Source organism: Littorina saxatilis, linkage group LG12 (assembly GCF_037325665.1).
Source record: "Littorina saxatilis isolate snail1 linkage group LG12, US_GU_Lsax_2.0, whole genome shotgun sequence".
In the NCBI taxonomy this organism is placed as follows: Eukaryota; Metazoa; Mollusca; class Gastropoda; order Littorinimorpha; family Littorinidae; genus Littorina; species Littorina saxatilis.
In genome coordinates, this window is record NC_090256.1 from 46,116,806 (window position 1) to 46,140,173 (window position 23,368).

General features: G+C 41.0%; 1 protein-coding gene across 1 annotated transcript in view; it reads left to right on the plus strand.

Moving 5' to 3' along the window:
• LOC138982072 (meiotic recombination protein REC8 homolog) overlaps positions 1–19,649 on the plus strand; it is a 62,390-nt gene extending 42,741 nt beyond the window's left edge. The window contains exons 3-18 of the mRNA XM_070355294.1: positions 1,030–1,104; positions 1,524–1,660; positions 2,159–2,237; positions 3,458–3,566; positions 4,762–4,906; positions 5,148–5,233; positions 5,916–6,028; positions 6,527–6,746; positions 7,114–7,260; positions 9,931–10,000; positions 10,783–10,899; positions 11,543–11,661; positions 13,705–13,841; positions 15,853–16,071; positions 16,417–16,526; positions 17,193–19,649. Of these exons, the coding sequence (XP_070211395.1) occupies positions 1,030–1,104; positions 1,524–1,660; positions 2,159–2,237; positions 3,458–3,566; positions 4,762–4,906; positions 5,148–5,233; positions 5,916–6,028; positions 6,527–6,746; positions 7,114–7,260; positions 9,931–10,000; positions 10,783–10,899; positions 11,543–11,661; positions 13,705–13,841; positions 15,853–16,071; positions 16,417–16,526; positions 17,193–17,293 (1,984 nt within the window). The 3' untranslated portion in view covers positions 17,294–19,649. The remainder of the gene's footprint in view (positions 1–1,029; positions 1,105–1,523; positions 1,661–2,158; positions 2,238–3,457; positions 3,567–4,761; positions 4,907–5,147; positions 5,234–5,915; positions 6,029–6,526; positions 6,747–7,113; positions 7,261–9,930; positions 10,001–10,782; positions 10,900–11,542; positions 11,662–13,704; positions 13,842–15,852; positions 16,072–16,416; positions 16,527–17,192) is intronic.
• The last annotated feature ends 3,719 nt before the right edge of the window (positions 19,650–23,368 follow it).

Sequence of the window (23,368 nt, forward strand, 5' to 3'; positions counted from 1 at the left end):
ATGAGTGAAACGACTCGCCCACATCCGATTTATGTCGTCTGCTTCTTACTGGAGGCCAAAGTGCGATTCAAAACGAGCACTCATTAATGCTTTTCTTTTGTCAATACAAAAAGTTCAGTTCAATTATGGAGGACTGTTGTCTTGAATTTCAGCGTCCTACACTTATTATTGTGTGAGGAAAAAGCACGAACAGTGTCTCATGATTGTTAGCAGACGACCTATTGGGACTGGACATGCTTCCAGATCACTCGCGTTTTTGCGGTATAAGAAGCGAAAGTAGGTTACTCTGGCAAACTCTCCCATTGAAATCGTTGATACTGAGCAATATTTGTTCTGAATGGATAGGAATTCAAAGGCCCACTCGGCCTCACCGTCTCAGATCTGGTCAGGTTTGTACATCATAACATGGGAACAGATTATCCCTCCACTTGGTCACATACCAAACATGATCAGGCAGTGTGCTCTCTGTTAAAAGTAAGCGTGATTCATGCTACATGCACCCTTATATTTGTGTTGAGGGCCGGATTTTCGACGAAATCGATGCAACAATTTCAGTGCAAGGGAGGTAACTCTTGTTACGCGAAAGCACAAGTATTGATGACGTCATGTGATTAGTGCTTCCGCTCCTTCGTAAATCCTCGCACAAACACGAAAATAAAGCCATGAACGGTGAAAGTTGCAAATATAAGTCACGATTGCAAACAATTATGTAACAAAACACGATCTAAGGACGAATTTTCTTAATTTCTGATGAGGTTTTCCGGGTTTTCGGGGGTTTTCGCAGACAAGTAGTACCGCTGTGCAGAGAGCACACTGCCTGATCATGTTTGGTATTTTATTTTAAGAAATTTCGCCATTTCGAAAATTGATTCATCCAAACAAATTCCAACTCAAGCAGTCAGGGTGTTGATTTTGTGTGTCTGTGATCAAGTGGAGGGATGGTCTTATTCCATGTTTTTATGTGGCGGAGTGGGTCTTTAAAACTGTTCAGCGTTGAAACTATTTAAGGCAAAATGCATTTTCCGTCAGGATGGAGGCGATGCAGAGTAGCGCGTACAAACTAACAAAGCGGCAGACTCTTCAGGTGGATATCCGAAGAAGCTGGTAAGGACTTTTGACTGTATTTTAATGTATTACTTTTTTTCTTTATTTTTCTTTTGACTATCCTTTGAGAAAGTAGTTTCAGTGCAAAGAATTTTCCTGCTAGGATAGTCTTTGCACACAGCTACAGTGATTTTGAAATAGGAAAAATGACACACACACACACACACACACACACACACACACACACACACACACACACACACACACACACACACACACACACACACACATTCTCTTTTGGATCATTAGTTATTCCTTTGAACTGACCAGACAGGTATACACGAGAAAGCAGTCCTTTAAAAGCTAATGTAGCACTGCACTGGTGCAGTTTCATTCTGTTGGTTATTTATGTAAGTCAAACCTTTAATATTGTCAAACTGATAAACATTCATGTTTTGTGTCTGCTACTGGGGTTGCAGTGAAGAAATCGTGGAACATGTGTATTCACGGCGTCGGAATCAGAAAGGAAAGATCGAGAACTTCTCTCTTTATCTGTCAGCTCAACTCATGTACGGCACCGTCAGCGTATATGGAAAGCAAGTGCAGTACCTCCTCTGTAAGTTGTTTTCCTTTTTATACATCGAATTCGTTTTTACGCTGGATTTATTCTCTTTGTATGTGGAAACACACCCGACGGATAACATCAGTCTTCCAAGGACTGTTGATTGTCATGAGTTTGGTTCTGCGTTTTGTGTGGCGTTTTTTTTGCACATGCTTGACACACAGTTCTGTCGCAGTGTCTCCACACTTTGATAGTACTGTCCATTCTTCAAGCGCTGACTTGACTGAAAAAACCCGTTTAATGGAGATTTCATTCTACGCCTAGACACTGATCGCTTATTAGCCCTTTTAATTGTTGTCTTTCCTTGTCGTGAGTGTCTTTATTTTTTTAATACATATAAACACACACAATGTTTCATTTTAAAGCTGGTAGCTTTCTAGCTGGCAGAGATGTGATCTTAGTCTCATGGCGTAGAAATTCATTGTCAATGTTCGACGATCAGTGATAGAACGTTATTTTTCTTATGACATCTTTAATTACTGTACGTTTCAGCCGAAGCTCAGGAGATGGGCTTTCACTTTGGCATTACGGCGGCTGCTCTCGAGACCATCAACCTCAAAGGCGCAGCAAGGTAAATGATTTAATCCTGCGACGAAGGGGCACAGAAAAACAAATAGTCTATAATTCAAGTTGCGGTATGATTGATACAGACATTAAAGTTTATCCTGACCCTGTCAGCGAAGAAAATGGATGAAGAAATGTTGTGTTAACAATATACGCATTCTTAACTTCTTTCTTTAACAACAACAACAACAACAACAACAACAACAACAACAACAACGACGACGACGACGACAACAAAAGCAACAGCAACTTGCTTTAATGTGTGGAACTAAGTGTCTCGAACCCATTTCCTACACTAACACAAAACCACGAGGGCTCTAAACAATATGACCGTCCGGTTGCAATGGATACCCTTAGTTTAATCTTTAAAAGACATAATTGGGAAATATAGTGGTCTGAAGTTGTCTGTGTACATGACCATTAGCCTACAATCCCTTCACCACACTTCCTTTCACAGATATCGTTAACATTCAGAAATAAAACCACACGTGTTTAAAAAAAAAAATCTAAACAAGAGTTAGGTCATCTGCTAGTTTATATATATGACATGTATGACATTTAGTTGTGGCCGCAACATAGTAGTAGCACGGCAACTGTGAACCAGTTGTGTATGTAGGCTACCGTGACATTTTTGAAGTAAGCGCTCTTTATGCATATGACATGTGTAATGGAGTAAGCGAGAGTTACACGGAACCTTTCTCCTGGCACCTGAGAGAATAACAAGCATTGAAATGAACAAGCGAGTTTTATCCTCATGATATAAAAGAAAGAAAGAGCGCTTACTTCCCTTTGGTTATTTAATATCTTAGGCCCCTAAAAAGTTGTATGTTTCTGGTAACATGGCTAAAAAAAATAGGGTAGGTAGGTAGGGATTTTTTGTTTTTGTTTTTGTCATGGTAGAAAATAACTATACAGTGACGCAAAGAGACTGGACTTACTATATACAAAGAGAAAGACAACACATTACAAAACAAATGAGACAAAAGGGATGCGGGGTTATCCCCCTTGTGTCGTCTGCCGTCTGTTACTTTCGTTTTGACGCTTTTTATTTTTTTATTTTTTATTTCTTTTACAAATGCAATATAAAAAAAAAGTCTAGGGTCGGCGGGAAAAAAACTAGGTAGGGTCAGGTGACCAGAAACATACAACTTTTTTTGTGTGGCCTTAGCAACGATCTGCCTCATTTCTTTTAAGATTTTTAAGTCATGACTTTTTGGGTTTTGTAAGACGAGATCAAGTGACGATGCAGAGCCCAATACAAAGCACCGAAGATGCAAACCCGTTCTTCGGATCCTTCAAGGACTTCTTCGACGAACATGGCGACGATTTTTATAAGGTAATCATTTGAAAAAAAATTGTTTAGAACAAAATTTGTTTAGAGCGATTTCAGCGCGTGAGTTCCACTTCCTGTTCATACGAGAACTGAACGTTGCAAATGAGCTTAATTAACAAGGAATGCTTTGTGAATTAGTGATGTTCTTGAAATATCTTGCTGTTCGCCTGAACCTGTGCCATTCATAGAGAATCAATGCCCCGAAGCATTTCAATGTCAGTTGCTACAACAGACCTGCAGACTTTTACGCTATCGGCGTAGCATGCTACGTTTAAAGACAAATGACTACGCTGTTACGCCACGCTTGAAATTGATACGCTCATCAAATCATTACAATGTAACACTGAACAATTCCGTCTTTCTTGTGAGTCCTGGTTCTCATGTCTGCTTCTCACTCTGTGTAGTGGTAAAGATAAAACCTTTGTCTACACTGAAAAGTGGCACTTCAGACACTCTAATGGGGATTATTATGCTATTGCTTTCTAAATAAACAAAATAAATAAAATGTAATATTCTTGCAGGAGATAGCATACATATTTATGAATCTGGATGTGCGAATTAATTTTAGACATTGCTACACCATTTGTTGCGCTGAACATTTAAACAAATCTAGATTGTTACACTTGAGGATACCGGCACGGTTGGCCTTGTGGTAAGGCGTCCGCCCCGTGATCGGGAGGTCGTGGGTTCGAACCCCGGCTGGGTCATACCTAAGACTTTAAAATTGGCAATCTAGTGGCTGCTCCGTCTGGCGTCTGGCATTATGGAGTTAGTGCTAGGACTGGTTGGTCCGGTGTCAGAATAATGTGACTGGGTGAGACATGAAGCCTGTGCTGCGACTTCTGTCTTGTGTGTGGCGCACGTTATATGTCAAAGCAGCACCGCCCTGATATGGGCTTTAAGCAAACAAACAAACAAACAAACAAACAAGCACTTGAGGATTCACAAGTAAAGGGTTGGCAGGTCTAGTTGTTTAACATTTGTGTTCTTGTTGTAACCAGCCACACATTCAGTCCATCTAATGAGATAACGAAGCTTCATAACAATGTATTGTTGTATTGTATATCACTCAAAATTCACAATGCTAGGACCATTTTTGTTCCACTCGGTTTGTTCATATTTATGAACTTTTGTTTGGCGAGATGTAAACATGAATGGGAGAAAATTAAAACTGAAGTAAATGGCGTTCGTGCTTCAGGGTACATTCAAAACGGACATGGCATCACCTCCATCCTTTGACTCCCCATCGAAAGACGAAGAACCGCATGATTCTCCAAAAAGGAAAAAGAAAAGGCAAAGGCGCAAAAAAACATCTTTAGAGGAGCAGGAGGCATTTCGCCCAGGTAGGTTAGACGGGCTGCGCGAAGAAGACTGTCTGCTTTAGTGTGTGTGTGTTTGTGTGTGTGGTGTGGTGTGGTGTGGTGTGGTGTGGTGGGTTGGCTTGGCTTGGCTTGGGTTGGGGTGCGTGTGTGCATGCGTGTGAACTGAACTCATTGCTTGCATGCCTTATTTGAGCATTTGACTGATTGTTCGAGTTCACTTTCTTGATCGAATATTCTTCTGAATATCGGCGTGTTTCCAAAGGTCAAGACAGCCCGCATACTGTTCCAGCCAAACATATCACAATGGATGAACAGCCTTTCTCCCCGAGCCTACGACAGCCATATCCGGTATGTAAAGCTCGCCAAGAGTGTCCGGTGTATACCTGAATTTAAAACTGCAAAGCTGACTTGTTGTTAAAGGCCATAGTTAATAGTTTTCGGATTTTATTTTTGTCAACTGTATGTACAGAAAAAACAATTAACCAACAACTGTGAATTAGTCAACTTTTTGGTTTACTTGGAATTGAGGTATTTGAATAACCTTTGATGTCTGGTAAAAACGCTTTGGTTTACTTGATGTTGAGGTCTTTGAATAACCTTTGATATCTTGTAAAACACACAGTAGCTTATGGATTGGCGTTAGCACCACAGAAAAAAACCAATTGACCAACAAATGTGAATTGATTAACTTTCTGGTTTACTTGGTATATTGAGGTATTTGAATAACCTTTGATGTCTGGTAAAAACGCTTTGGTTTACTTGGTATTGAGGTATTTGAATAACCTTTGATGTCTGGTAAAAACACGGTAGCTTATGGATTGGCGTGAGCACCGCCATGTATGAACCGAAAAGAAAGTAAAGGTGTAACAATGCTTAGCTATTGCTACCTTCAACACAATATGTCAAGCGTCTGTGGCAACCAATACGCATTCCTAATATTTACCCAGATTTGATTCTGTTTTTGGTACTCGGTTCGACGATCAGAAGGATGCTTATGACGAGTTACTCAATTGGAATGATTGTTTTTCAGGTTCCAGGAGAGGTAGACTTACTTGAACCGACTGGGCAGGACCTAGAATTGATGGAAATGAAAGTTGAAGAGGAGGTGGTGCCGCAATTGGATGACCTGTTCCCAGAAGAGCGGTGAGAATTGATACGGTCAAGACAGACATGCATACAGACAAACAGACAGACGGACGGACAGGCAGGCAGGCAGGCTAGCACACCGGCGCATGCCTGCACGCACGCACACACAACACGCACACACACACGCGCACGCACACACAAACACACAAACACACAAACACACACACACACACACACACACACACACTACACTGTAACACACTACACACGGCACACTACATACATACATTTACGTATACATTCATACACACGCGCACGCACGTACGCACAATTTATATTTGTTGAAGTTGGAGAAAACATTGCTTTATATGAGAAGAACTCTAGAATGATCCTGCCAGACTAAACAAGCTTAGCTTCAAATGGACAGACACGACTTGCATTCTCTATTCATTAAATAAATCAACCAAATGGAATCAATGCAATTTTTTTTTAAGTGTCAAATACGACAAAAGATAGCTCAATCACATACTTATCTTTTCACCTGCTTCATAACAGGCTACCATCGTCTCAAGAGGAGACTAGTCTACCCGATCACGAAGACATGCCACCACCGAGAGGAGACAAGACACCCAGAAAAGCCACCAAAGGGAAGGAAGAAAGACCAAAAGGAGAAAAGAAGAAGACGAAGAGGAAACGTGGAGACGACGATGATGAAGACCTTGACAGAACACGGCGCGAAGAGGCCACCCCTCGCAGACGCCGAAGCCCTCTGCGGGTAAACAGTCTTTTACTTTAGGTTGAAATGACAATTCAGGACATGAAAATGACAATTCAGGGCATGAATGTAAAGTTACTGACTAGTGACGATAAACTCGACTTTCTTTTTTCTGGCTAATAATGGAAATGTGACAGGATTAACCTCATGAATAATATGATACCTTTCCTTTCCAGATCTTACCTGACCTTATTTTTTACCTTACTTTACCTTACCCTCACTTACCCTACCCTACCCTACCTTACCTTACCCAACCTTACCTCACCTTACCTTACCTAACCTTACCTTACCTATACTCACCTTACCAGTCCTTACCTCACCTTACCTTATCTTACCTTACCTGACGATTAAACTTTTCTTCGCGCAGGACACAAGCTTTGAGCTCCAACCGGTGAAGGCGGGCCCAGGCCGACGCAGACGTCGTCGTCAGTTGTTCGTGGACGTGGAGAAAGAGATGTCCAGAGATGATCTGAGGCACAACATGTCCACTTCAGAAACCATTTGTAGGGACCCCGTAAGTCATATTACGCCTTTGCACATACAGTGTTACCTTCATCGTGAGTCCCCCTCACCCCCCGCGGGTAAGGGGGAAGAATTTACCCGATGCTCCCCAGCATGTCGTAAGAGGCGACTAACGGATTCTGTTTCTCCTTTTACCCTTGTTAAGTGTTTCTTGTATAGAATCTAGTCAATGTTTGTAAAGATTTTAGTCAAGCAGTATGTAAGAAATGTTAAGTCCTTTGTACTGGAAACTTGCATTCTCCCAGTAAGGTAATATATTGTACTACGTTGCAAGCCCCTGGAACAATTTTTTGATTAGTGCTTTTGTGAACAAGAAACAATTGACAAGTGGCTCTATCCCATCTCCCCCCCCTTTCCCCGTCGCGATATAACCTTCGTGGTTGAAAACGACGTTAAATACCAAATAAAGAAAGAAAGAGTCTCCCTCCAAGGAGAAGACACCTCCCAAGAAAAGACATTTGCAGTCGCATTGTCTATTTATACAGTAGTATCTCTGTTAAGACCTCCTTAAATCTAAAAAAATGTGGGTCTTAAAAGAGAGGGAGGCTAATTAATGGAGGGAAATGTGAAAACTTCGGAGAAAATGAGGTCGTGTAACAGAGGGAGTCACATAATGGAGGGTCTTGATAGAGAGGTTCCATTGTATGACTAAAACAACCTATTATGGCATACCACCTGCAGTTAGGCAACGCTTTTGATAGTCCCTTCGGTGTACTTTTAAAGCAGGCCAGGGACCACTCTTCTTAATTCAATTCAGGATAGTGATACAAGTTTATGCAGCTTACAAGAAAATAAACGTAGATTGTGCTGAGCACAGAGGTATATTTACTTTTTTATCCAGCGGTTCTAACACAACATGTGCTCGCACGGGATACAATCCTGAGGGGAAAAAAACCCAACAACAATGAAATATATAACTATTATAACGCCTGCTGTTTATTCACTCCTGTTCAGCAGTTATAATGAGAGAAACAATCCCGTGACATCTTGTCAAGGAACGGTTTTCGATACAGATCATTTGCCACAGGACATGATTGATCAGGGTAATTGATTTTATGCACTCGAATGATTCTTTGGTGATCTAATGGACAGAAACTAAATAAAGTTGGCCAAATTAAAGCATTAATTCCTGTGTCATTTAATTAAAACTGTATATGCCAGTTAAAACCATTCACTTAACCTTCAGGATCACCTTTTGGATTAAATATTTCTTTTACAGGGATCACGTGACCGCCGCTCAAGTAAGGGTACCCTCAACATCGACCAGACAAAAACGGAAGAGCCAAATGAAAAATTGACAAAAAATTACAATAGGCAAATCTTTGCAACTTTGACATACGAGAAGAAAGTCAAACCAATTATCTACCCTTAACAGATTGTTTTGTTTTGCTACCTTGCGTATTTCGCGTGCTATGCTATTCCTACTGATGCAGGTGTCGATCGCAAGAGCGGTCAAAAACGGAACGTTTTACGTCAATATTTATGGGTATCATGTCGAAAAGCGCTACATTTTAGCAATGACTTGGTGGATTGCTTTGAAACTTTCGGAATATTTTACCAACATACTAGAGATACTTCGTGCGAAAGTTTGGATCGTTACGGTTGTTTATCCAGATGTGACGCAATGTTTCGGAAAATGTTGTTAAACTTGTCATATGATTGTTCACTTGTCTCCAAAAAAGTAATGACTTTGCATATCCACAGATAAATGATTGATACAGATTCTGTCTAAGTTTCATTTGCGTGTAGCCGCTGGCTTTAATTTGCTAGTCATGCAAACACATGAGAACAAAATGGAACGTTCACGCTGTTTCCCGCTAACAGCTGTTATCGCTGGGTGCCTCTTAAAACATGCTACGGTCACGCTTGGCTGGGCATCGCTGTGGCACCAGAATCATCGCTTAAATATGTAGCGTGTTTACAGGCCCAGCAAATTTGCGTCTGTGCTTACACGCACATAACACTTTAGCAGTGTGTGTATTAAATAATTTTTCTAAAGACATGCAAAGCCATGAATTTTTTGGACCCAAGGGAACAATCCTATGACGAGATTAAAAACTTCTTTCGAAAAATTGCATAACATTTTAACAAATTCCTGTAACAATCTATAATTTCGCTCGAAGTATCTCTAGTATGTTGGTAACATTTTCTGAAAGTTTCACAGCAATCCACCAAGTCATTGCTAAAGTGCAGACTTTTTTGTCATGATACCACCCAAAATTACGCAAAAAGTCCCGTTTTTGACAGCTCTTGCGATCGACATTTGCATCAGTAGGAATAGCATAGCACGCGAAATACGCAAGGTAGCATGTCTGGTCGATTTTGAGGCTACCCTTACTTGAGCGGCTGTCACGTGATCCCTGTAAAAGAAATATTTAATCCCAAAGGTGATCCTGAATGTTAAGTGAACGGCCTTCTCTGGCATATACAGTTTTAATGAAATGACACAGGGATTAATGCTTTAATTTGGGTTTGAAATTTGTTGCACATTTTTTTGGGCCAAGTTTAGTTTGTGTGTTTGTGGTTCATACTGCTTACCTGATCAGTTTATCCCTCGGTCGTGTCACTGTTACGAACAGTTCCTCTTAGTTTAATCATCGGTGTTATTACATGCGATCTGCCATCACAATACCAGGATTACCTTAGTTAGCAATTGTTTCAGTCTCCAAACCGAGAACCGCATCTGAAGCTGGTACCAGTAAAAGATCTGTTTGAGAATCCGGGACGGAAAGGTAAGTGTTTCTTAAATCTTTTATATAAGTTGTTTTTTAACGTTCTTGTTTTTCTTATTTTTTCCAATTTTTTTTGCCAAGCGTGAACTGTCTCTTGGGCGTTTGATCTTACTTTCTTTCAACGTTTTTTTCTTTCTGCGTTGCTTGTATCTTTTCTGTCGTGGGTTTAGTTTTCGTCCCCAGCCTGTCTGTTGGTTTTACTACATTGTGGTAGCATCGTTAACTGTCTTATTGCGCGGCCAAACTTAGTACAAATTACATCATGGTCGACGGTATTGCCATGTTGTTTGTTCTGCCACGTTGAAGACAATAATTATAACACAGATAATTATAATACTGTAATGGATAGCGTACCCTCTGCCCGATTGCTCGTCTCTGTCGACTTCATTAACTTACAGCTATTGCCCCTCAGCTGACCCGACGTAGGGCGAGTCCTAGAGGTAAAAACATACGTTTGCACATACAGTATATTTACTTCCCTTGTAAAAGAAATAATCAGATCGTGGTGTCCTGGTGGTCTGTTTATCTGTCTGTCTGACTGTCTGCTCTCTCTCTCTCTGCCCTCTCTCTCTTTTTCTCTCTTTCTCTCTCTCTCTCTCTCTCTCTCTCTCTCTCTCTCTTTCTCTCTCTCTCTCTTTGAGTGTCTGTCTCTCTCTCTCTCTCTGTCTGTCTGTCTCTCTCTCTCTCTCTCTCTCTCTCTCTCTTTTTCCCCCCAGCCCATCCCCTCTCTCACACAGAGGACAGAGATTCAGACAGTCAACGCCTTAAACACATTATTTCAGAGCTGGCAAGTACATGTAACCCGGCGATGAGAAGACTGTGGAAGCGGAACTGCAAAGAAGGCATACTGGAGACAGAATCGGACGCAGAAACGCCTATATGGACTGTACCGGACGCAGGTCAGTCAAGTCTTTTGTTTCGTTGTCACCATACATGAGATATTCTGCACGAGGCGAGTGCTGAGTCAAAACGGGAAATGTTTGTCCAGCTCAATATCATTATTTCTTTCCTTATCAGTATCGTTATTCTGTATCTGTCATAGTTGTGGACAAAAAAAGTGTAAAGAAGCAAACAATAGTACGTGTAATAGTTTTTTGCTCACCTGAGTAATAAGTGAGTCATAGTATTGGGCAGTGACTGAAAGAACTAAGTCCGTTCGTCCGTTAACAAAACAACGACAACAACTTAACGTGGATGTTTTCTCAGATGTTTTTGAAGCTAGAGCTTTAAAACCCCCCACGCTTCCATGGTTTGATGATCTACAGAGATGACCCAAGTCTGGTTGACCCTCGTCAACTATCAAGGTCATGGGGGCCGGGGGTCAACTCCTCGTCATAAAAAATAAGCTCAGTCGACAGTTAATATTTATAAGCACACTAAGACATTCGCGGGGAGGTTTTAGTGGCCGTAGGCCTATAGCCGATAGTCTTGGTGTATGGTGTGAGTACACATTAACACATTAAAATGTTTATCGTCTCCTTATTTGAAAAATCAAATCAAAGGATACATTCAGTAATTGTTTGCAATTATCTCTTTCCACAGTGAGGGGCCCAGATGGAATGAGACGAGTTAGGCGCCGTACAACTTCTTCTGAAGACCAGAGTCCACCGCAAGAACCCGAGCCTTACCTTCGAGACATCCCGTTCTCAGAAATGTTGCCGGTTAGCTTGTGATTTCAACGTTTTGGGATGGCTTTGTGTTTGTCATTGGTGACGTTCTGGTGTAGTGTTGTAGGATATTCAACTAATTCAAACGCTATGTAGCGTTATCTTTAACACTATTGTGACTAGCACTGCCACGGCGTTAACGTCCTGCCTGCCCAAGCTTGCCACCAAGAAACTTCCCAAAAATCAGTAACTGTACATAAATCTGTCTAGCAAGCTTGAATTAAGTCCAATCACCACCAAATTTTGTGTACTAATTCAAAAATGGATGCCCAGTTCAGTCGTGCTATTTATAAGTTTGTCACGCGATTTGTTTTAGCAAAGGGGGGTGAAAGGGGGATAATTTGTGTTTTTTAACGTTTTTTTGTGTGTGTTTTATTTTCCACTGCTTTTTTTAAAAGTTATTTTTTAACAGAAAGTATTATAAATAATGTTATAACCAAACAAGGTGTAAAACCTATGAATTAGCTGAAATATTGTTAACATTGTACACAGAAATAAGGAGACAGTACAAAGAAAAAAAACAAGCAAATCACGCATTCACTCACAGCATCCTGACTCAAATGAAACAAAACTGTAACACTCACCAAATGATGTCTAGGTAATCCATATTGAATATAAGTCACATTTTCACAACAAAGTACCAACTGTACACCTATGAACAATTCCAAAAGGAGTTGAAGGCTCCAGCCATCCATTGTTATCAGTGCTGCCACGCCCCTATAGCTCCTGCACGATTCCGAGATACATGTTCGTCTAGCAGTATCACCCCCTACCACGTGTATTTGCCGACTCGTACTAGCAACAACGGGACTGTTTCTTCCTCAATATCACTGCTATTATCGCTTTCTTGAGGCTAAAACGACACGATGTATCATGATCTACAGGATCCTCAAGATCCAACATCCGGAGAATCTCCTCCTGTGACAAGGCTCGCCTTCGATTCATTTTTTTTGTTCGAAAACACCACGCAAATCTGCACTAATTTGATCAAGCCGGAAGAGAAAACCACGTGTATCAAGGGAAACAACTCAATTTACTGCAAGCTTCAAAAACCGGGAAGCAATCACGAGTCGTGTACCTTGTATGTCTAATACTAAAATAGTCACTTCCCGTCCGTGGGCGTTGCAGCGCTATTACTAATATAGTCACCTCCCGTCACGAAAGTGTTAACCTGTTACTTAAAAGCAGTCCCGTGTGTCGTTTATTCCTCTACCCAAAAGCGGTGTTCTGCGTGAGTATAATTATCTTGCACAGGTGTTATACGCAATAAAAAATAAAAAATCGCCGACGTATGGAATACGTCTGGGTGACTATAAAAAGACAAATATAGACTATAGTTCCTTTCAAATAGTTCTTAATGAAAATGCGATAAGCTATGGGGTTTTATCATATTGTGATTGATGAAGGGAACAAAATTGTGACCCTCCACCACGAAATGAGTCGCATGTCACCTCGCGCGGTTCTGCGCTAGGCTTAATATAAGTCCGGGGAGTGTCTGGTAACAGTGTGAGGGTCACCTTAGTCACAGGCTTATAACTCAAACAGTGTTCGCTCTTTTCAAAAACGGGTTTCACCACTGGATAGAGCATAAAAAACTCTTTAGGAAAATGTAAAAATATGAAAATCATGCAAAGGTGACATGCGACTCATTCCGTGGTGGATCGAGGGTCACATATAGGCTTAGAATCGTTAGATGTCGAATTCGGAATAACTGCATTATTAATAATGATACTGTGTTACTTGATTTCTTTTTTGCGTTTGTAATCTTAAACGGACTAGTGAATCTCACATGCTTAATTCCTTTGACAGTTGATATGGCCATGACGAATCACACTTTCCGCGTAGCAATGCAAAACAAAAAGGGTCCATTTTTACAAATCACGGGTGAACACTTACTTTAAAGGGACGTAATTGCTCTAAATGCAAACGACATGTGCAACAAGAGTAAGTGAGAGTTAAACCTGGTACCTGCGAGAATAACAAACATTGAATCGAACAAGCGACTTTTATCCTCAATTGAAGATACGTTTGTTTCAGGTCGTTGATGAGGAACCTTCCATAGAGAGGTTGCGAGAAGCCTCCCTGTTGTCACGCAGCAGAACACCTCAGAGCTCACCGCTTCACCTGGCGGTAGGGCAGTCCCCACTCAGTGAAACATCTCTCAGCAGAACCAGGTAAGACTTCCAGTTAGTACAGTGAATCCCCTGTTTTACAACCCTCCGATTTAAGACCCCCTCTGTTGTAAAACCCTGTTTTCTCAGATTTTTTTGGTCTCAACTCATTGTCTCCCAGGTACGGATATACCCGTACCCACACATATGGCTCTATCTGACCAGGTACGAATATATCCGCTCTGACTGTTAGCTTCAGTCGCTTCCTGTAACGTCGATCTAACGCCTGCATTCCAGCGTGTTGATACACAGTTACTACACAGTTACTACAATTCTGAGTGACCTGCTGCAGCACAGCTGGTCTCGGCTAAAATAAACTTGGTCAACATCGGTGGGGTAGAAAGTGTTAAGGTTAACGTTTGCCAAGTTACAATCCATTTTAAGACGATTCCTTCTGAGACCGGATTTTCTGAAGGGGTGACGTTGGATTGGGAGGGTGTGTGTGGAACACGCCAGTAAATACAGCACCCTATACTCACGTGACATGTAAAATTAACTTCAGACTGGCTTTTTCTCCGCCAGTTTCAAGCAGTACAATTATCTTGAGGGAGAAAATCATGGCAAGATCTTGCAACTGAAGCAGATTTGTGATGTAATTCGATCGATTTTACCCGAAATTCGATTTATTAGAAAACGCACCGAGCGGTTACATACCTTGAATATGAACAGAACTATTTTGCGTTGAGGCTAATTTCAAAGTCAAAATACCATTTATCATCACAAACAAGAATCCGGGGGGGGGGGGGGGGGGGGGGGGGGGGGGGGGAGGGAATAGACTACAAGGTCCAAAGTTCGATCAGCAGCACTGCTCGGTGCGTTTTCGAAAAATAAAAAGAATTTGGGGGATAGTCGCATACATGTCACGTGAGTATAGGGTGCTGTATTTACTGGTGTGTGTGTGTGGAGGGGATAGGGGTGTATGCGGATCTACTCAAAAGCCGTATAATATATAAGTTCGACTGTTAGTAATAATGATACAACTGGTACATATTATGATTCTGTCTAAGGGACTCCGAAATTCTTAAACAGATAGACTGTTTGAAAGGCCGATAGTTCTTGGTAATGTTTCGTTTTGTCCAAAATTCAACAATCCATCAACTTAACTTTCCTTGTCTTTTTATTCTAGAATCGAACCAAAGCCTTCTCAGTTTAGTCCCCAGAATATCTTTTTTTTAGTCATACCTTTACTGTAGCTATTGATTGTCGTGTCAAAATCGACAACACACTTGACTACCGCACACAACCTACGCCGTATTTGGTCGATCTGCCATTAGAAAATCTGCCTAATTAACTCGTCAGAAATCAGACTACCATTGGCATGTTAATGTAAAGTCATAATAACCACCAAAGCAATCTTTGTCCTACGGTCAGAAAATCTCGCCTGACACATGACAGTAAATTGAAATGGTTGACTAATCTTAGTAACGTTGTTAGGTTGCGGTTAGCCATATCCTCCCTCTCTCTCAGGCCACGGGTCATGATGACCTGCTCGCCATTACTTGTCCTAATTAGGCTAACTTATAACATCAGATTCCTAATAGAAATCCATACTCAGCAACGGGGTCAGCTTGCGGTCTTGCATGATCACCATGAGCTTCAGTATCCATAACTTGCACTGCGATACAATATCCCTCCCTCCCCCGTCCCAAAGCCCCCCTCCTCTTCCCCCCCCCCCTCTCCCCCCCCCCCCCCCCCCCTCCGATGAAAGTGCTCACTAACTCGACAATAATGACGAGGAAGTCGACGACAATGATGATGATGATGATGATGAGTAATTACAATCTGTAATGTATTTTTTAGAAATTGTGCTTCAAGTTTAATTTTACAAACAAATGTTATTTCTCTCGTTGTATTTGCTTGTATAAATGTACATATTTGTTGTTTACATCGCCGTGAACTCCTATTAATTAAAATCGGCGAATAATAAGTGCTCTTTATTATCATCACACGTAAGTTAATTAATCAATTAATAAATATATGCTCGTGTATCATATCATTAAATGCACACCCACAGATCAGGGCGAAAGAGGAGCCACCAGAGCCCCGGTACCGACGACGAGTTGTCCGGCAAACAGAACAGGAGCGCCAGTCTGCCAGAAGAACCTCCGACAACCGCTGATGTGTCTGTAGGACTAGACGTTGTGCCCGAGGAAATGGAGGAATTCCCCTCTCCCCCGATCTCTGCACAGGTGCCTTCGCCTAAACCCTTCTCGCCCGAGAAGACTTTTCTTTGGTATGACATTTGTTTTTGTGTGCAATGACGATGATTGTTTGTGTGTGAAAATGAAATTAATAGAGGAATTGTTTGAGGTATAGAATTGATAGATTTGTTTGGTGTGTGTGTGTGTGTGGGTTGTTGGTGAGTGCGTGCGTGCGTGTTTGTGCATGTGCGTGCGTCAGTGAGCGCGTGTGTGTGTGTGCGTGCATGCATGTGCGTGCGTGCATGCGTGTGTATATGTGTGTGCGTGTCAAACATATTAGCTTCGACCAGTTTCTGCACATGACAGTTGCTTAAGATATATTAATGTAACATCAACGAAGAAACGAATAACTTATTAGCACCTCAACACATGTACAGGAAGTGTGAAGAGATGACGAAAGAGGGGTCAGTCACAACCTTCAGAAAGGCGTGTCCACCTTCAACAATGACCAGACCACAAGCCGTGAAATGCTTCTTGACCCTTCTTGGTACGTAATTATCCCTCGGCTCACCGTTTACTGCAAAGACCAGAAGGTCGATGCACTTGTGAATGTTTTGTTTGTTGTTGTCTATAATGAAACTGTTCATAAGTTAGCCTTCTTTGGTTTTTGATTTCATTACTCGGTTGATTTTTGGTCTCCTTCCAAGTGACCAAAACTCGAATCCCATTATATAGGGCCTACTAGAAATTTGACTAGGATCAACCAGACTTACGTCTAGACACCATTGAAACCTGGAATGTTGTTAAGGTTCGAAGATCTAGCATAAATTACGAAGAAGAAAAAAATCCGTTTTGACCCAACTTACAAGCGAGGCAAAGTTGTTTTTCTTCTTATCACGATTATTGGTCTTTGTGTGAGTGCGTTATTGTGTGAGTGCGTGTGTTTGTTCACGAGCATTTGTTGCAAACACTCACGCGTTATTAGCCTGGAAGCTTGATTGTGTGATTTTCTTCCATCGTCATTTCGTACATAAACGCAGTTTTGGAACATCTCCATTTTCTTCACAAACTCCGTTAATTCATGCGTCTCATTTTGGCGAGAAAAAAAAAGAAGAAAAAAAGCATCACAGTTAATGTTACTATTTTTCAGAGAATAAACATCTGCCTCTATACCCATAGACAAATTCTTGTTCTTTCTGTTCTCTTCTTTCAGAACTCTGCAAAGACAAGAAACTGTTTGCGCTGCAACGAGAGGCTTTCGGTGACATCTACATTAGCACCAGTCAGGACGACCTCACACGATGTACGCTTTAGCCTGTAAAAGGGAAACACATTTGCGCTCTTCGCATTTCAGTGTCTTCTAGCACCTTGATTGTCGGGGAAGAAACATTGTATTGATCCCAACTTGTCAAATGGTTTTGTGCAAAAGTTTCTAGGAAGATTGAGTCGTTACGTTTTTTTCTCTTCTATTTGGTGTCTGGTATCTTTGATTACGGCGTTTGATGCGAATGAGGTGAAATAGTATGCGTGAAATCGAATTTTGCAGAGTTTGTTTATCACTGTTTCACAAAGCAGCAAACTAACGTTGAACTCCTAACTTGTTTTGCATGTGACTTTTCTGACGTCATAATCATGCATAAGATTAGAGAGCTCATACAGGCAGTATCGAAACTATCACAACTTGAGATGTACATACATAATTTAGAGTATTCTTACCATGGCATTCAACGTATGCAACATTCAAAGCAGTTCGATGTGCTAAGCAGTAACAGGAAAATGCAATCACTGTAGGAAATCCAATCGTAACGGCACACAACTGCTTAGCTATGACAAGCAGCCTGTGTGACTGGATTCGGTGGGCCCAAAATGTGTTCTCAAGTATGTCGGGCATGTTCTTAAAACAGAGTCTTCTTTGAGAGTGAGATCAAATTAAAACTCGCTTTCTTTGAGTCAAGTAAACCAAACGAAACGGTTTCGCCGGAAAAAAAAAATGAAATTAAGATCAATGTGAATCATGTAACTTCGTTAGTACGCGTATCGCGTTTATCGCGTTTTATTTAGTAATATAACGCGATAAAGATGTCGCATACGTAAAGCCCGGTGTAACACGAAATTTTTACTCCACGAAAAATTTACTCCGGAGTAAAAATTTCGTACGAAATTCTTACTCCGAGTAAATGTTTCGTACGAGAAAAGAACTCCCCAAGGCACGAAAAAAATGACTCCCTCCACGAAATTTTTACTCCCCATTTTTTTTACTTCCAGTAAAAATCTCGTAGGCGAAAATGGGATACGGGCAAAGGGATAATGCCAATATGTGATCTCGCGCAAACGAATGTCGCGCTACCCTCCCTCCACCCCTTCCACCACCAAGACTAACAGGGGACAAGGGAGTATAAATTTCGTACACCTGGCATGGGAAGTTAAATTGCTCGTGTTAGGGTGAAGTAATTTATTCGTTTTTTATTCGTCAGGGGAGTAACATTTGTGTACGAAATGTTTACTCGGAATTCACCTGTCGTGGGGAGTAACTTTCTCGTGTAATGGGGGAGTGCTTTTTTCGTAAAGGGAGTAACATTTTCGTACGAAATTTTTACTCCGGAGTAAAAATCTCGTGGGAGTAATTTTCTCGTGTTACTATTCGTGTTTCCTTTTTCATGCAATTACCATGGCATAGTTGAGCCACGTATAGCAGGGGAAGTTACTGCTGCAGTTTGCAGTTCAAATCATCCTGACTAACAGTTGATTCTCTCCCCTCAATAGCCAGAAAAAAAAGTAAGTTACATGCAATTAAAACGACGAAGATTTAAGTCAATTAAGTATTATCAAAGTCAATAAGGACAATTTAATTAAATACTACAGTATTGTAGTTTATTTGTTTATTTATTTATTTTTCACTTTTGTACGACTGTGGTCAATGCTTTGCTTTTCCCCGAATCAGTGACACCTCATAAAAAGATGTTACTGCTGTTTATTTGCCAATGCCATATTGTGCCATACCTATTTATTGTTTACCATAGTTGTTTTGCGTTCATTGTTAAATCATGAAGTATCTGTTGTGCATTATTGATTCAGAATGTGATCGGTTACATGTTTTCTCTCGATGGAGTTGAATAATGTTATGACGTTTAGTGTTTTAGTAATTAAACTGTGTTGAAAATGCGTGTAACTGTTTATTTTAACTGAAGGAACACAAAATGCGTGCACTTCAAATGGTTCGCGAATTCGTTCACTTTAGTAATTTCTATATTTTGCCTCTCCCGGCAATAGTTTTGAAGGTGACTTTTTGAGCAATTGCTATTCTTTCTGTTTATTTGAGGATGAATCAAGTAATTTATTTAATGATGAATACATTATTGAACAGCAAATGTATTAAATGACAAATAATTTATTGAACTGCAAATAAACAATTATTTATGAAATGAAAAGTAAGATATTGTTATTGCACAGTTTGTTATTGTTGAGCTTTTTACATGGGTTTAATTTGTTGTTGGAGTTTTGTTTTAAGTTGAATTCTGTCCACATATTTTGATACTGTAATATTTACCAGTTTAACTGTTACCACGGATTTTCCGAATTTTGTGGCAAAAGGAACTTCAACATATGTTATCCTTTCTGCTGCCTGAAGATTTTGAAAGTCAATTTACGTCAATAAAGTTCGAAAAGCACACCTTCTTCTGAGTTTGTTGACGTGTTTACTGAAATATGTACAAACTTGAATGTAAGTAAGATTTATCATAAGTTTAGCATAGAGAAAAGTGACATGGAAGTTGCTAACAGTACAGAAGCAATATCTGAAGCAGCGCTCTTTGTCTTTATCTTGTTTAATGGATTTTAAACTGAATTTCTTCAATCAAGTTTTGATACTGAAATCTGTGCAAGTTTCATTGTAAGCAAATATCATATGTATTATAACTGTATCCTAAAGGGCGACATGAAAGCTGCTATAAACGGACACGACTGTAGTTATGGCTGTAGTATCATCAGTCTTAGGGGTCCTCTTGGGTATGAATATGACTTTTGATATTAAAATTGGTCCAGAGTTCTAACGTGCGAGATATGAGGGTTTAGCATATGATAGGTATATTAAGTAACTACTGTAAACCATTCTCCTTCTCTACATCGAAATCTGGAATAGTGCAGACATGGGATTCTTCCGTAAAATTACGGAATTCCGTAAATTTTTAGGCTCCAGGGATCATTCTTGAGATTCGTGCAAATCCGCTGAGAAAATGTTGGGGTATATGTAGGTAAAGACCCAAGTTTTTCGGCCGGTCCGCTGATCGCGACGCTCCATTCCATACTATTCTTGAACGGTTGGTTCCTAAAACGGTCAGACTGTTGCTGGTCGATCCGTATGGGAACGCGCTCTGTGTCTTTGTCTCCTACAGTCACCGTTTCAACGTAGCTATCGGGGATTCAGTATAAGCTAAAGCATACCGTATGAGAATGATTCGGCGCCATTTTTACATCGCTTCGAGCCACTTGCCAAAATGATGAGGAAGCTAAAGCGAGACGAAACCGTTCTATCCCGGGAAATTGACCAGCAGAAGTACAAGAAAAATCTCTGGAGATTCGACTGGCTCGATGAAGTTGTATCATTGAGCTGGAAATACGAGAAAGGCCAGAAGACACAAGACGTGAAACTGAAAGTTGGCGATGCTTTTGCTAAAATCAACTTGCCGGGAAAAGCTTAGTGCACTTTGTGCAACGATGTTAATGTTATCAACTACGGTTCCAATGGAAAGACTGCCCTCAAAAGCCACTTGAAAAGCAACAAGCACCTGACTATCCTGAAAACCCAGTCGTGTAATCAGTCACTGGGGTCGTTTGGCACCGACAAGGTAAGAACATTGAAACCACACCGTCACACGCCACCACCCCCCCCCCCCCCATCCCCGCCTCTCTCTCTCTCTCTCTCTCTCTCTCTCTCTCTCTCTCTCACTCTCTCTCTCTTTCTCCTCCTTATTTTGAGTCTTAGCGTAAAATTAATTTGAGAAACATGGGAAGGAAGAGAAAGGGAGGGGGGGGGGCTATGATTAAGCTGAAATATGCATTTCAGGGCCATTTTTGTGTGTCTAAAATACTAAAAACCTTCAGCTTCTGGGGGCTTCGCCCCCAGACCCCGACCAGGGGCGTTGCCCCTGGACCCTACTGGGGGCCTTCTGCGGCCCCCAGACCCCCACTTTTTTTTCCTTAATTATCACTTTTTCTGAATCCCATGTCTGATAGTGAGAAGTAGAACATATAAAAGCTGACAACGCCGCACTCGCGCACACACACACTCACACACACATGCAAACACACACACACACAAACGCATGCACGCACGCACGCACACCCGTTATTAGGGGTGAAAGGTGTGTCAGTTTCTCTTTATTTATGTCTGTCTCACTCTATTTCCGTCTGTCTCTCGCTTTATTTCTGTCTGTCTGTTTTTCTATCTGTCTGTCTGTCTGTCTCCCTGTTTTAATAGATAAACAGATAAATATATACATGATTGGATATCGATTCCGAAGGACACAGAAGCTTTTGTTTTTGAGGATATTTTGAAGCTTCGTCACACTGGAGTGCTCTTCAGGCTGTTCTAATTGTCGAAAACAATGACGATATATGCGGTTAGTCGACACAAGTGTTTGGTTATTGTGACATTATTGTTCCTCCTGCTTCTAGCTGGTGCTAAATGTCCTTTTGAGTTACATGTATATAAGCGTAAGACAATCCACTCGACGATTAATTGGCAGGGGAGGCTAACATCACCCGCACCCAATGGCGAAATGTCAACGCAGTTGTCGCCCTTGCACCGCTGTCCGTTCTTGTTGTGCAGAGATTATTTTTCAGGCATACTCTTTCTTCTCGCTTCACTCCTTTCTCTCAGTGTCTGTGAATGTGCGTCTGTGATTTGTTGGTCTCTCCTCTCCACCACCACCACCCCCTCTCTCATTCTCTCTCTCTCTCTCTCTCTCTCTCTCTCTCTCTCTCTCTCTCTCTCTCTCTCTCTCTCTCTCTCTCTCTCTCTCTCTCTCTCTCTCTCTCTCTCTCTCTCTCTCTCTCTCTCTCTCTCTCTCTCAGCTATTACCTGTCGCATAATTGACAAAACGTCCTTATCTGAAATTGAAACGGGTCAGTTCAGATTGTGATAATGCCGCTGGTCTTAGTTTGAAATGAATGAGGACTCGATCTAATTCAACTTCGTATTTCTCTGCGTGTATGACGTCCGTTCACAGCTTGAAATGATTGTGATTTCTGAATGCTGTAATATCAAATAGGCCTGTCTCAGTTTGAAACGCAACACTGTTTCGTATGACATGTACCTACAATTCTAGATATCTCAGCTTGAAAAGAGACATTTTTCTTGCCACTATTGTAGCCTAATTTCGAGTTTTATCTGTGGCACTTGTCTCAGAATGCAATGCAATCTGTTTTCCTTTGCTTATGATTCTTAGCAACGTCTGTCGGAATAACACTCCATTTGAAATGGACCACTTTGTCTTCACCATTATAATTCCGAATGTTTTCTGCCAATATTGACCTTGTCTCGGTTTCAAAAGGACCTTTTCTCTTCGCTGTTGTGATTCTCCATGTTTTGTAGCACAATAGCACTTGTCTCAATTGGAAATGGATCACTTTGTTGTTATTATTGCGATTGGTAAATTTTTAATAGGCACTGCCAATGGAAGAAGTGTCAGTTTGAAGAGGAACACCCATGCCAGAACTGCATATGACTGTGTCCGATCCCACATGGGTCGAAGCGGCGCTTCGGTACACGAAGCGAAAGTGGTTGCCACCCAGATGGGTGGTACGAAGCCGCGGGGTAGGCTTGGTTAAATTTGAGATTAGTTGTGGTTTCAACCAATCAGAACCCGCGGCTTGTTTCCACCCAGTTTGGCTTCGTGCGCCTCAGCCCTGACCATATATCGCGTAAGCTATGATTCTGGACATCTCAGCTTGAAATGAGCCATTTTTCTTGTCACCATTGTCATTGTGAGTGTTGTCTGATCAAACAGAACACGTGTCAGTTTGGATGTACGGTTTTGCTCATCGGTATTTTGATTCTGAATGTTCTTTGAATTAAACAGCACCAGTGCGTAAACTAATTAGTTCGACCACTTTCGCTTTACTATTGTAATTTTGAATGTTTGTCGAAAAAACACTTGTCTCAACTTGAACGAAAACACTTCTATTCACTATTTTGCTTTTCAGTGTTGTGTATTCAAATATCACTGGTCTCAGTTATAGCTTACGCAGACTATTTTGCTCGTCAATTTTTATTTTATTCTGAATGGTCTTTGTTCAAATAGCACTAGTTTGGGTATAAAGAGGACCACTGTCTCTCTTGACTTCTGTGATCGATTGGGCATGTTCGAATTCTTTGTTAAAAAAACAATA